This window comes from Aethalodelphis obliquidens, unplaced genomic scaffold (genome assembly GCF_003676395.1).
Source record: "Aethalodelphis obliquidens isolate GAN/ISIS:26980383/991018 unplaced genomic scaffold, ASM367639v1 scaffold3, whole genome shotgun sequence".
NCBI classification, from domain to species: Eukaryota; Metazoa; Chordata; class Mammalia; order Artiodactyla; family Delphinidae; genus Aethalodelphis; species Aethalodelphis obliquidens.
Genome location: NW_020837947.1, coordinates 27621144 through 27636250, shown reverse-complemented (window position 1 = coordinate 27636250; position 15107 = coordinate 27621144). Strand labels below are relative to the sequence as shown.

At 35.0% G+C, this 15107-nt stretch overlaps 1 protein-coding gene across 4 annotated transcripts in view; it reads right to left on the bottom strand.

The window, feature by feature from the left end:
• The window catches only part of AHI1 (Abelson helper integration site 1), a 215619-nt gene that overhangs the window by 90491 nt on the left and 110021 nt on the right, over positions 1 to 15107 (bottom strand). For all 4 annotated transcript variants that reach the window (XM_027085763.1, XM_027085773.1, XM_027085784.1 and 1 more), the window contains one exon: positions 6060 to 6115. In XM_027085763.1, the coding sequence (XP_026941564.1) occupies positions 6060 to 6115 (56 nt within the window). The remainder of the gene's footprint in view (positions 1 to 6059; positions 6116 to 15107) is intronic.

The window sequence follows — 15107 nt, the reverse complement described above, 5'->3', positions numbered from 1 at the left end:
TGGGGCCTTTGGACACCTGTTGTGAAGAGTTTGCTTGCTTTCCGCTTATAATGATACACAGGACTTCCCACAACCGAGGTCTGAGGCTTCTGACCACTGGATCTCCCTTCAGGACCCCAGAGCTGTTCAGTGTGGCTCTATCAAACACAACAAATTTAGATCTTCAAACTCATCCTCTTTTCTGAGGTTCAAGACTATATGCTCAGTTCTCTACTGAACATTTCTACTTGTTCATGGCTTCTGGTTACCTGAAATTTAACATGTCTAAAATTGAATCTATTATTCTCTAAAAATCATCCTTCGTCCCTATTTTTTTAAAAATCTGTTAAAAGAGTCATCATTTTCTCAGTAACCTATGTCTCCAGCCATCATTTACCTCTTTTTCTTTTGAATTTCTATCATCAGTTCCAATTTCCAAATCTTTCTCATAAAGATTTCTCATTGCCCCTTCCTTATCCAGACGCTTAGCACCTTGAATGTGGATTAATAGTAGCTTCACAGATCATTTACTTTCTTCTAATCTCCATCTACCTGCAATTTCATGAGCTGCTTTTATTTTAATTTTTTAAAAACATTACCCCTTGATCATCTTATTCTCATGCTCAAATGCCTTACTGTTGCTTATATTGATAAAATCTTAATTTTTTACCTAACATCCAATGATCTTTATAAATCATGCCCAAATTACCTTTTCTTAATCTATCTCATGTTCTGAAATGCTCTGCTTCAGGCAAACTGTCTCCATCTATAAACTCTGTGTACTTTCCTTCTGTGATCTTCTGTCACGCTGTTACTCTGGTCTAGAACATCCTATTCCTTTTAAAATCCCATCTGTCCTTTATGATCCAGTTTAGCACCTTCATACTCTAAACAGCCTTCCCAAATCACTACAGCCCTGGGAATTCCTAAAGCACTCAAGGCCCATCCCATATTCCTATACTTGAGTACAAGCTGCCTTGTTGACATGACATCTGTACTATATTGCTCTGAACTTTTATCCATTTCATGTATTGAGATTTAACTATTTACAGTTCACTTTTCTAATTAGACCAAGAGCTGCTCAAAGACACAAAGCATGTTTTATACTTTTTTGTATTTCTGCTTTCCCCCATACCACTCCCACACCTACCCAGCACTTGTACCGTACTGTCCTATGGGCACCGTACACCTAATGTTTGCTGATAATTTAGAAAATAAATTCTTATTATGCCACTCTTATGTTATAGTCCTCCAGTAATATGATACTTTCAGAATTTTAAAACTTTCTCAGGTAGAGAAATTTAGCAAAGTCAAAAGAGAACTGGTGGAAAAAAGCCTGAGAAAAACAAATGTCAGCAGAGTATGCTAATGGGAAAAATCAACATAAGCTTCATAATTTACAATATCTGGAGAAAAATCAATGTGCAAATACTTAAGAAAAATATTATATTATGGATAACTCACAAGTGGTCTTAAAAAAGAATGAATTTATTGCATTTACATTTGAATTTCAATAGAATTGCTCTGAATTGCTACTTTATTGATAAGTGAAAACAGATTCTTTTATGACAAGTTATAAAAGCTTATAGTTTATCAGTTCCCTCTCCACCCTACAATTGCCTTCAGGAAGAGATTGGCCATAGGTTCTATTTTATGAGTTTTATAGGGGCACATTCACCCTAGTTTACATACTATGAATTCCCGGAAAATTCTAGATTGGCTGTCTAGTTAAACAGTATGTTAAAATGTGAAAGACATATTTTATGTAAACATATGTATACATTTATTAAACTAATGTGCAATATGTAGCAATCTTGTGAACCTAGAGTGGGCTAAACAATGATAATAATCTAACAGCAGAAACAACTCAAAATGCTGTAGAATGAATATCATATAATCCATAATCATATAATCCAAAAGAGGCTCAGAATAAAGTTTAATTTGTATGTACATTTATGAATAAGATTACTGTTAAGGGCAAGCAACACCACAAACATCTCAGATATATTTTCATAATAATAAAATACTCTAAAACACAGTAAAGTTTACCATTGACGAAAAATCATGTGACAAAAATTTATCAGTCAAGCCCTTAGAAAACCTAGAAGGAGTGTAACCGCAGAATGAATGAACAGCTTGTTAAACTGGTCTTATAACAATGAAGAATAATGAACCAACATTTAAATTTCCAATCAAGCTAGGATATTTTAATTCTTAATAATTTATGCAACACTTTAACAGATGGCAAAAGTGTTCCATAACTGGTATAATTCTGATGAGACAGGCAGGAGTTTGTTTCAACCTGCTGTGGTAGATGTGTAGACCTCTACGAAAACATAAGCTGTAATTTTATAAACTGACAAAAAATCCCTTTGTTAAAAGAAAATTCGTTCTCATTAGTGGGGGTTGTGGGATCACTGAATAAAATAAGAAGAAAGAAATAGTATAAGTTAGGGTTACAGGTTTGGAATGCAGAAGCTTTACAAAAATGATTGACTACAATAGGCCATGTTGATGTTATTTGAATTTTATCATACCAGTTTTCACTGGAAGAAATTCAAAAACAGTTCTCCTCAAATCACTAAAAATACTTTATATATTCAACATGGCTTACCATGTTTTAATTCCACCAGAAAGTAGGAAAAGCTATGGGAACTGCTGTGCATATGACTGTACACTAAAAGGCAGGTATGTTTTAACTAAGTCCTTTGTGTAATAACCTAAAGTAAGAAAAGACCAGACATGTGGGTGGAAGACTTCCTTATGCTAGCTGCTATTTCTCTTTGGTTTGCAAATAAGTCCTCCACTTAAAGTAACTATGGGACTCAAGCCTATGCTGATTTAACTATTAACTTACTTTTACACCTGCCTTTCAGGGTTCAGACAATGACCTCTGATTAATCTGAGTCTGATATTATCCTTAACTTGCTGGAGGCTATAAGCAGGTGCAGCAACCAGCTCTTAAAGTGGCATGATCTAATTATCTTCATGTAATCTAATATTATGATTGTATGATGTCTTATTTGTTTTTCCTATAATAGTAACACGTCTGAGTGAATACCATTTAGTCCAAAAATCAGTGAAAAGAAAGCCACACGTTTATGCATCAAATCTGAGCTAAGACGTTACATATAAAGAAAATAAAAGAAAATCTGTAATACAGGAACAGGCAAAACATGCTACCTATACAAAGGAATAACTATCAGACTGATTTGAATGTCTCTCCTGAAATGCTCAATGACAGAAGGCAAAATGATGATTAATTTCCACAACATTTTGAAGGGAAAAGGTTATATTCAAATAATTAAAAGCCCTGGCAAGCTGTCTTATGCAAAGACAAATGAGAGATATTTTAAAATATGCAGATTCAGGTAATATAATTCTCAATTTATATTTCTTGAAAAAATAACTTGAAAATATACTCTTAGATATGAACAAAATTCAGAGCTCTGAATGCAAAAAAAAGTAAGTAGTGATTATAGCCAGTTAAGCAGGAAGGTTTGATTCTTTTTGGTAGAGGGGGTCATGCCATGGGGGGATATTCTGTTTTGCTTTCTATTGAAGGAACCTCAAACACAGATATGGTATTATTTATGTCAAAAAGAAAAAAAATTCCAAACAAAAAATTAAAATTCATGTAATAAATGAAAAAAAAGGGAAACAAGTAAATTAAAAAGAGAGTGAGAAAGAACACAGAACCAAGGGACAAAAGGGGTTTTGTTCTCAGGCTAACCTATATTCACTTAAAGAACACTACTGCATCCCACTATAACGCTATAAGATCAAACTATCATAACCATATATTTACAGAGAAGTTCATTCCAACCTGAAACGTCAAGAAACACATCTTTCCCTGTCACAGAGGCCTAAGAAAGTTTTGCTTCCCTCCCCTGCTGAATTAGTCGTAAGTAGCATCTAGCACTCTCCTAGACCCCAGCCATTCACGGTAGGACTTAGAGCCAAAGGAATTGTAGAGAGGTAGGCTGGAAACTGGTGGCTAGGTATGAGGACAAGAGTCATTCAGAGCCTCAGCCATTGTGAAATCCTGGCCCACTCCCCTTCTACTTTTTTTCTCAGGCCCAAAGAGTCTCTCTCCTTTTTAGCCAGTATAGTACAAAGTTTGAACTCACAAACATCCCACTTTGTAAAACTTTTAGACAGACTTTTTCCTATTTCTTTTATCTCTAAATATTTTCTTCTCTTAAACCCTTTAGGGAAAATAAGGGCACACTGACACAAAGGATGGAAATTAGGTAAAATTATATTTCTGTGAAAATCAGACTTTATCTGTCCTGGGGCCCAGCAGAGATTGGGTAATGAACAGACTTGGGATTCTATTTAGAGGTTATGGAGAAAGGGCCAAGGTTAACTGTCAGCAAGCTGGGGAACTATGGGGGAGAGGAGAAAGGTTGTTGAATATGCTTAAGCTATAGTAAAGAGACAGAAGGAGAACAGCTCAGAAAAAGACATCAGAAAGGAAGACTGGCTCAAGTCAAACCTGGGGATCTAATGAGTGTTACGGGAGCATCTGTATAAACCAAGTATTTTAAAACTTATCAACTATACAGAGTAGAAATGTTATTAATATATTAGGAGCCACCATTTAATAATCCAACTGGGAGAACATAACCAAAAACCAACAATACCTAAACTATTATGCATTAGATTTTGTTCCTAATTCACAGGAGTAATGTTGAGATCAGGGCACTACTGTAAAGTTTGTTCATGCCATTATTTCTCATGATTTCATGAATATTTGGTTCTATTATTTTATGATTTAATTCACATGGGAATCTGCCATCAGCCTACAGGGTGAAACAAAAAAACCTGGCAGGTTACACTTTTCTGAGCTCCAAAATGTACAAAACACCCAGAATGCAAACAAGGTGCTGCAGGAAAGCCTACAGGAATAAAATAAATTTCAAAAGTATATAAAATAGTCAAATGAGTAGATTATTCAAATACCTTAAAATAATTAATTTTCCATAATTGCTAGCCTTCCATTTTTAATATTAATGAATAAAATTTACATAATGTTATGGCTATTCTTTTAGCATACTTACTAAAGGATAACTGGAACACACACACTATATCCATGTACCTTTTTATGACTATGCTAATGATTAATTCCTCAAACATCAGTCGTTTCTGAAGCCCCACGTATTAAGTTACCAAACATGCTGAATCAATTATATAGATTTATAACAAATAGAAAAAATGGAGTCAATTTGTCCGTGAGGAAAATATTAATTATCAATAAAATTCAAATATAGTTTAATACTTTTTTATTTTCTTAAAAAAGATATTACTAAATCTTTCTCACAATAGGAAATGCTGAATTGTACGGAGTACTTGAAAGATTTATTATATAGAAAGGATAAGAAACAAGAATATGCTTAGTGAAGAGATATACTCTAGTCTATTTCTTGTGAATCTTTCAAGTGGGAACCAGCGACTGAAGTGTATTTCATACATACAAATACTATATACAGAGATTAAAAGGGAAATTTATTTGTCTTCCTTTTATATTATTTTCTATAATTATTTTTAATATAGTAAATAGATACTATAATTCTTAAATGCCTTTTGTTATCTGGTAGTAATAGTAGTGGGGTAAAAGATTAGATTTCACTTTTATAATAATAACGCATAGTAGTCTACGAGAGAAATGAAGCATAATGGCTTACTTTCACTATTACAAAACATTCACGCTAAATAATGATGCTAGTGCAGAAAATAATACTCATTTTTACAAGGGTGTAAATCAATTTGCATAAAGACTTACAGTACTTTATCAAAAGTATAAAGTATTTTAAAATTAAATACCATTCTATTCATAACATTAATATAAAACAAGTACTTGTAAAAATGATACAGCATCTTATTTTCCTATATCTTAGTAAAAATTGATAGGTTATCTTGATTAATTAGAAACCATAGGTTAATTTTCTTAAAGGGGTATAACTCTTGGCAAAAGGTAGGTTACAAGAGTTTTCTACAATGGCATTTTGTTCCACTATAACCAGTATTATTTTGTGCCTTCTTAACAGTTTTAACAATGTAGAAATAGACTGCCTTACCGTTGGTGCTGTATCTACATGGTGGTTACAAGGCTTTCTTTCTATACTGATAATCCCTGTGAAATGAAAAGATTGTGAATATTTGCTTATTATACCTATACATTTTATTTTGAAAACATTTATGTCAGCAAGACATGACTCCTACAGCTTACAAGAAAAAAGCCTCCTTGGATGGCAGAATCCTTTAAAGTGGTATCATGAATTCTTTGGTCAGAAACAGTTGGAGAGTTTAGCTAATTAAGAGAGCTGACTCAAGGTGAGCTAAGCCAACTTCCTCATTCAAGTGGCATCCAGCAATAGCAGGAGATGTGCTCTTATTCTGTTCTCAGCTCAAAAATTATACCATTATCTCCCTCTGCTACATTTCTTCAATGAAAGTTTTGCTTCTGTCTTGAGGTCATCAAGTTTTCATAAAGAAATATCACAAAGTCTATGAAAAGAATCGCTTCCTTATTTTCTCAAAAACAAAAAGTAAATCTATTTGAATTTCTCTTTGATCATCTGATTTCCTACTATGATACAATCGGCTATCTATTCAATCACCACAGAGTACTGAAGAAAAAAAAGTTCCCTTGATTCTCTCCTTTAAAATGACAATATAGACTGCTAACCTTGAGAAAAATCATTTTATCATGTATACATTTATCTTTTTGTTCCCCATGTCCTCTACTGCATTTCTTTGTAATAAACAGCTTCTAAGGATGTAACACATTGCATCTCATCTGAAAGATACTGGTTCAAAATCAAGCGCAGGTTTAAAATGAACACAGGTGTGGCTCTCATTTACTTTTCAATCTCTGTCAATCAGCAGACCAACATGTGAATAGTTAACATGTGAGTAGTTTAACAGTTTGTTAAATAAGGCTAAAAGCTTAACCACGCAGGGGTGGTTAGAAGTGAGAATTGCAATGCACTGTTAAGAGCAAATAGCACAATTCCTAGTTGAAACAAAACACTAGTTCCTCTCATTTATAGGCATTTAACTCATTTTTTATTCTTAGATAACACTGGCCTTGAAAAGTTTTTTAAAACCCAAGAAAAATATTTTTGAAAATATTCAAATAATGCTGATTCTTATTGTAAGACTTTACACTGAAGTATACAGAACTAATGGTGAAATCCTCACCTCCTCAGCCCTCATGCTCTCACAACCCTCTCTAGCTGCAACTGCTAAGAATAGTCTGGCACGACACACTGGCTTTAAAATGAGAGTGGTCATACCACGGGGTTCAGGAATTAGCAACATCTTACATACGTGTTCTCACTACTATAATCTGACTGCCATAAAATAGGCCTAGGCTGACTACTGATTTTAAAATTCTTATCCAATTAGAAAGTAATTTCAAAATGATGAAAATAAAAAAAACTAAAAAACCCCCAAATCTACATCCTTAGCTTATGAAAGTACAAAGAAAAAAATTACATGTTTTACAGTTTCAACTTCAGGATAAGAATGTGTTGAAAACTAGAATTTTAAAATGAATTTTCTAAAGATATTGGGTTGGCCAAAAAAATTTTGTTTGGGTTTTTCCATAACATCTTATGGAAAAACCTGAACGAACTTTTTTTGGCCAACCCGATATAAGCTTAGTTTTAAATTTAGATTGCTACTGAAATAATATCATTTAGAAATACAATCATACATGTTTGTTTAAGCTTTCAGTAGGGAATATACAGAAAGGAATAAGCTTAAGGAAAAGCATCCCCAAATATTTTGCTATTTTAAGTAAATTTTACCCAAAAAAATCTATATTTTATTTCACTTTTATCTGATCAAACATTCCAGATGTTTCTGGATGGGACTGACATTTAAGTTAGCAGACCTTGAGTAAAGTAGATTGCCTTCCATAATGTGAGTGGGCTTCATCCAACCAGATGAAGGCCTGAAAAAAGACTGACTTCCCCTGAAAGAGGGAATTGTGCCAACAGACTGCTTTCACCAGGGTATGTCCAAGTGTGTCTTTGTTATTATTAATCTTTCTTGGGACTTGATAGCCCTTTAATCTGCAGAATCTTATCATTCTCCTGCTCAGGGAAGTTTTATTCTGTTATTTGTTTAATTCTGCAGCCCATTTTATTTTTACCTTCATAATTTTTTATCTTTTGATAATTATGCCACTTAATCTTCTAGGTGAGCATCTTCTTTTTCACTTTGTCTAATGATTTTAAAATCTGAAATCATGTTTAGCTCCTTTCCAGAGGCCTACAAAGACTAAGGCAAGAGGGATGGCAAATGCTGGACAGTATCTCAGAAGATGAAGTTTTTTTTTTTTCCCTGGGATCTCAGAGCCAGTGTGTCAGGCAAGGTGTGGGAATGGGAGGGCTGTGTCTTCCTCGGTGCTGAGCAAGGAGCTGTGCATGGAAAACAGGCCTCTTCTCAAGGTGTGGGCAGAAAATGGGTTTTCCAGAGTTCACTGAGGGCTCTCAGCCAGCAGAAGCTATAAATCCTCTGGGTAACTGGCTATTATCTGTCAGTTCAATGTTTGTAGTACATTAAGGGCCTGGCAGATCCTATGGACCACAATGGTCCTTAAACAGAGGCCTTATATGCCCATCCACCTGGAGGAGTTTGCTTCTAGGACCAGTTACTGGGAGATGGCTGTAACCTGCAACTGATGAGACTTGAGAGGAGAAGCTTAATCCTGTGCCTCAGCACAGGGGTAAGAGTTGCACAGGTTTGCTTTCATTTTTTTGCTGTAGTTCAGACCTCCAGCAGAATAGTTGGGACCACAACCATGAGCATGCAAAGAAAATAAACTCTGGTAAGGAGTTTCAGTAACTTGAAGATCAGCAAATAACCTTATACGACTGGTAGTGCCACTGATAACAATGGAAAAATTAGAGAATCTCTTAAATTAAAATAAAACAAAACAAACAAAACTTGACAACTATTAAGAATTTTAAGACAGCTAATTAATAAACAACAAAGATAACACCATTTTAAAGGGAGGAAATAGCAGCTTTCAGAAAGTAAGTCAGAAGATGGGTCACACAACCAAGGAACAGCAGTACCATTACTGAAACCCATGCATCTAAGTCACAAACCTCCAGACCCATTTGTGTGTTTGTCTAGCCCCTGTGGTCAGGATCTGATTTAATTCACTTTTGTATCCATAGTGCCTGGTCCAAATGCTCGAAACACAGAAGGCCCTCAAGAGTTAACTCAAATATTAACTGAATGAATTAATCTATGCCATAGCCGCCAGCTTCATATTCTACAATGCAGTGTTAACTGTGTGTATTAGTCATCAGAATGTTTGAATTCATGTTCTAGGACTCTTTTTAAAAACATTAATTAACTACTTCCTTTGGTAATGTTTCTAAACCTACTAAAAAATTGAAATGTATTGTTTTAAAATTTTCCTAATTTTCCAGACATTAATACACTCTGGAGAAGATAATGAAGAAATTTTATGCTTCTTGGGAGATGCTTTGGGTATTTTACTTTGTGGAAAATCAGAACATGACGTTATACCCCACTTGTACCTGACTGATTGGAACAGCAGAATTATATATTTTTTAGTTTCCTTAAATTCTACCAATCTTCAAGTCAGGACCATGATCAAAGGAAAGAAAGAAAAAAGATGATCAGATTTATTGCAAAAACAAAGCAGGCCAAACAAAGTGCCAAATTCTGAAGCCAGAACATATATCCAGCAACCTTATGTATCATCATCAAATGATTATGGGCAACCCACCAAGCACAGGGCACTGTGCTAAGGACAGGAGAACTTCTCTCCTCTGTTCTATGAAACTTTCTAAAGAGTTATTTGTTTTAGGCAACACTATAACTATGCATCCTAGTTGAGTTTTGGAAATTGCCATTAATCTCTATATGGGGCACAGGGAGAATTATGCTTTGATTATCTATGGCTAAGAGAAATGAAATACAATTTATTATATTACAGTAAAATACAGTATTTTAGAAGGCAAAGATCTTTCCTGCCAAATTCAATATAAAGACGTCTGTACGAAAACTGCAAGCCCTTCTCAAGAATTGGAAAAGAAGTAAATCTGTTACTCAGATAATATAATTTATACCCAGAAAGTCCAAAAGAATCAATGCTAAAACTAACACAACCAATAAGAGAACTAAAAAATCAGAAAGTCAGCATAATATAAAATTTAATATATAAAAATCAATACCCTTTACATTTTCAAACAACCAGTTAGAAGATATAATTAAAAAGCATACCTCATTTATAAGATTATCATAAAAGAGAAAATACTTGAATAAATACAAAAAATACATAAAACAGTATGAAGAAAATGTAAAAATACTTCTGAAAGACATAAAAGTAGTCTTGAACAAATGGAAAGACACCCCTTGTTCTAAGACAATGTAACATCACATAAAGACCAATTTTCTCTGAGATCATATATGAATTTAATGTGATTTCAATAAAATAGTTTTTGCCCCAGCACTAGACAAGTTGATTCTAAAATTCATATAGAAGACTATGCAAGAATAGCTAGAAAAATCCTGGGGAAAAAAAGAGTGATGACTGAAAATAAATACTAAGTATCAATATATATTGTAAAAAGTCTCTGTAATTAAAACAATGTGGGGATGACACACAAGTAGACATGTAGATCAACAGAATGTATTAAAATGCTCAGAAAAAGATCCAGGACTAAATATAGCAACACCAATAGTGGGGCAACCTGACATTATATACCACCTGATGTGATGCAAAAAAGCACACATCACTTACTGTATTATGGCCAAAAAAAGTCTGGCTTGGATCTAATCATGATAAAATAGACAAAATCAAAACAGTGGCTATTCTACAGGACAACTGGCTCAGGCAGACTCTTTAAAAAAGTTAATGTCATGAAAAACAAACAAAAAAGATTCTAGATTTTTGAAAATTGAAAAATCTTCCATATAAGCAGAGTAAACAGGTTTAAAATTCTCACTGAAAAAATTTCTCAGCATTATTTAAAACAAAGAGCCAACAGAAAATCAAAACACTCACTCTGGATTGATTAGAACACCTTCCTAAAAATGAGAGAAAACTCCACAATTAATGCATGAATGTATTTATATTTGACATGTTGATAGCACCACTCAATAAATCTACTATGTTTATTAAAAATAATTTTAAATTATAACAATAATTATATTATTATATTATACATAATATTAATATTATTATATATAATAATAAAATTACCACCCTGTTCAGAGATATGAGTTGTTTATAATCTCTACTATTAGACTTTGTTCCTTTATAATCAGGGAAAAAATCCATTCCACAGAACAATTTATTTGTATAATATATCCTGACTCTGGAGCCGCTCTGTAATGTATTCAAAGACTGGCTCTGGCAACTATTAGATATGTGACTTGGGCAAGTTATTTATCCACTCTGTGCCTTCATTTCCTTATTCAGTACGGGGGAAGCAATATGCATCTCACTGGCTGATGGGAGGGTTAAATTAGTTAATTAACATAAAAAATACTTCAAATTATACCTGGCCTACTGAACGCTGAACATAATTGATATATATATTCAGAATGTTTATTTTGATTTTAATGTTTAAAATATCTGATCCAGAAGGAGATCAAGATGGCAGAGTAGAAAGATGCTGAGCTCACCTCTGCCAATGAACACATAAAAAAAAACATCTACACGTGGAGCAATTCTCACTGAAAACAAATGGGAGACTGGCAGAAAGACTCTCCTACAACCAAGCTTGTAAAGAAAGATCAGAGTCGAGTAGGAAGGGAGGGGAAGTGATCAGGTTGGGACCTGTGCTCCAAGGCGGGGACACAGAAGAAGAGGGGGATATCAGGGGCTCAAAGATCCTCCCTGAAGAGTGAGGGGTTTGAACCACATCTTGGACACCCCAGCCCTAAGGTTCAAAACCAGGAAGATGAGTACCCTTAGTGGGTTTGAAAACCAGTGGGACCTAAAGGAGGACTGTAAGAAATCGAGACTTCACTCATGCAGAGTGTGCACGTGCTTGCTTACTCCCTGAAAAAGGCAGAGGAAGCAGACTGAAACTGCACGGGGCTCTGGCCAGTTTCCCACAACTGGCTCAGTGCATGACCCAGCCTGCACCAGGTGCCTGCTCCAGCCCCTCTTGCTCTGGTGCAGCTCCTTCTAGGGCAGAGGTGCTGATGCTGAGGAGAGTGGGCTCTTGTAGGGGTTGGAGCCGGCTTGGACCTGGCACTGCATGTGAACAGGGTGAGGGCAGCCATGGCTGACACTCATGGAGGCAGCAGATCAGGAGTGGTCTGCAACTCTTGACTGGTGTGCCATGACCGTCCCAGCATGTGCCCAAGACTGCGTGTCTGCTCTGGCTCCTCCTGCTCCATCACTGTTCTCCTCTGGGAAGAAGGTGCCATTGCCAGGAGTGGGGAGAACACATACTTAAAGTGAATAGAATAAGCTCGGATCTGACCCTCAGGGCTTCTGCTCCACCTCCTTGGGACCCACCCCCACCCCTGATATAGTGGTGATGCCTAATGAGCACAGGAAAAGCCCAGGCTCACACCTGGCTCTAGCTCTAGCCGCTCCATTGCTAGCCCCTCCATCTCTAGCCACACCTCCCACCAAGGTGATAGCTGCCAGCACACCCTCGGGGAAGGCATGACCCTTGCTCATTTCAGATCCAGCTCTAACATCAAAGCCACTGGGCACATTCAGACTACATAGGATGCTCCCACACAAGAACACCTCTTCAAGATCACAATAGTTAACTGTTTCACCTAATTTCATAGAGACATAGAAAGGTAAACAAAATAAGAAGACCGTAGTTTTTGTTTCAAATGAGAGAACAAGAAAAAAAAACCTGAAAGAACAACCAATGAAACAGATAATTTACCAGATAAAGAGTTCAAGGTATTAGTAATAAGAATACTAACTGAACTTGGGAAAAGAACAGATGAACAGGTGAGAATTTTAGCAAAGAACTAGAAATCATAAAAAAGAACCAGTCAGAGCTAAAGACTAAAATAATTGAAATGAAAAACATATGAGAAAGAATTAACAGCAGACTATGTAATACAGAAGAATGCATAAATGATCCAAAAGATAGAACAATGGAAATCATCCAATCAGAACAGCAAAAAGAAAAACAAATTTTAAAAAATGAGGACAGTTAAGGGACCTCCAGGACAATATCAAGCATATTAACATGCACATGGTAGGGGTCCCAGAAGGAGAAAAGAGAAAGGGTTTAAAAATATATTTGATGAAATTATGGCTGAAAACTTCCCAAAGCTGAAGAAACAGATTTCCAAGTACAGGAAGCACAGAGTCCCAAACAAGATGAACCCAAAGAGGCCAACACCAAGACATATCATAATTAAAATGGCAAGAGTTAAAGATAAAGAGAGAATTTTAAAGGCAGCAAGAGAAAAATAGTCATATACAAGGTATTAAGCTTTCAGCTGACTTTTCTGCAGAAACTTTGCAGGCTGGAAGGGAGTGGTATGATATATTTAAAGCGCTGAAAGGGAAAGACCTACAGCCTAAGATACGCTACCCAGTAAGGTTATCACTCAGAATTGAAGGAGAGAGAAATAACTTCTCAGACAAGCAAAAACTAAGAGTTCATCAATACTAAACTGATCCTACAAGAAGTGTTAAAAGGTCTTCTCTAAGTGGAAAAGAAAAGGCTACAACAAGACAAGAAGTAAGAATTTATAGGAAAGGAAAAATCCCACTAGTAAAGGCAAATATATAGGAAATGCTATGGATCAACCACTTAAGCTAGTATAAAGATTAAAAGACAAAAACTGTAAAATCAACTATAACTACATTAAACAGTTAAGAGATAGACATGAAAATGTAAATATGATATCAAAAACACAGAACGTGGGGGAGGGGAGTAAAAAAGGAAGATCTTGTAGAACGTGTTAGAACTTTAAAACAAGTAGATATAGTTATAGGTCAACATATACGAACCCTGTGGTAACCACAAATCAAAAACCTACAACACATACACAAAAATCAGAAAGAAAGGAACACAGAATAACACTAAAGAAAATCATCAAACAAGAGAAGAAACTAAAAGAAGAAAAGAAGAGAGAACTACAAAAACAACCAGGAAACAACAAAAAGGCAATAAGTACATACTTACTAATAATCACTTTAAATATCAGTGGACTAATTGCTCCAATCAAAAGACATAGGGTGGCTGACTGGATATAAAAAGGTGCATCTATATGTTGCTTATAAGAGACTCAATTCACAGCTAGAGACACACACAGACTGAAAGTGAGAGGATGGAAAAAATATATATCACACAAATGAAACAAAAAGAAAACTGGGGTGGCAATACTCATATCAGGCAAAATAGACATTAAAATAGTGTCTAAAACAAAGACAAAGAAGGGCATTATATAATGATAAAGGGATCAATACAAGAAGAGAATATAACATTCATTAATATATATGCACCTATATAGGAGTATCTAAATATATAAAGCAAATACTAACAGACTTAAAGGGAGAAACTGACAATAATACAATAACAGTAGGGGCTTCAACACCCTAATGACATCAATGGACAGGTCATGCACACAGAAAATCAATAAGGGAACAGTGGTCTTAAACTACACTTAGACCAGTTGGACTTAGTAGATACATTGCAGGGTATTCCACCGAAAAAGATGAATACACATTCTTTTCAGGTGCAAATGGAACATTCTCCAGAAGAGATCACATGCTAGACCATAAAACAAGTCTCAATAAATTTAAGAGGACAGAAATTATATCAAGTATTTTTTTCCGACCACAACAGCATGGAACTAGAAATTAGAAAGAAAAATGGAAAAAACATAAAAACATGGAGACTAAACAACTTATTACTAAAAAACCAATGGGTTAACAAAGCAATCAAAGAGGAAATCAGAAAATATTTTGATATAAATGAAAATAAAAACACAACTTTCCAAAATCCATGGGATGTAGCAAAAGCAGTTCTGAGAGAGAAGTTTACCATAATACAGGCCTACTTCAAGAACCAAGAAAAATTTCAAATAAACAACAGAACCTACTATCTAAAGGAATTAGGAAAAGAACAAAATCAAAG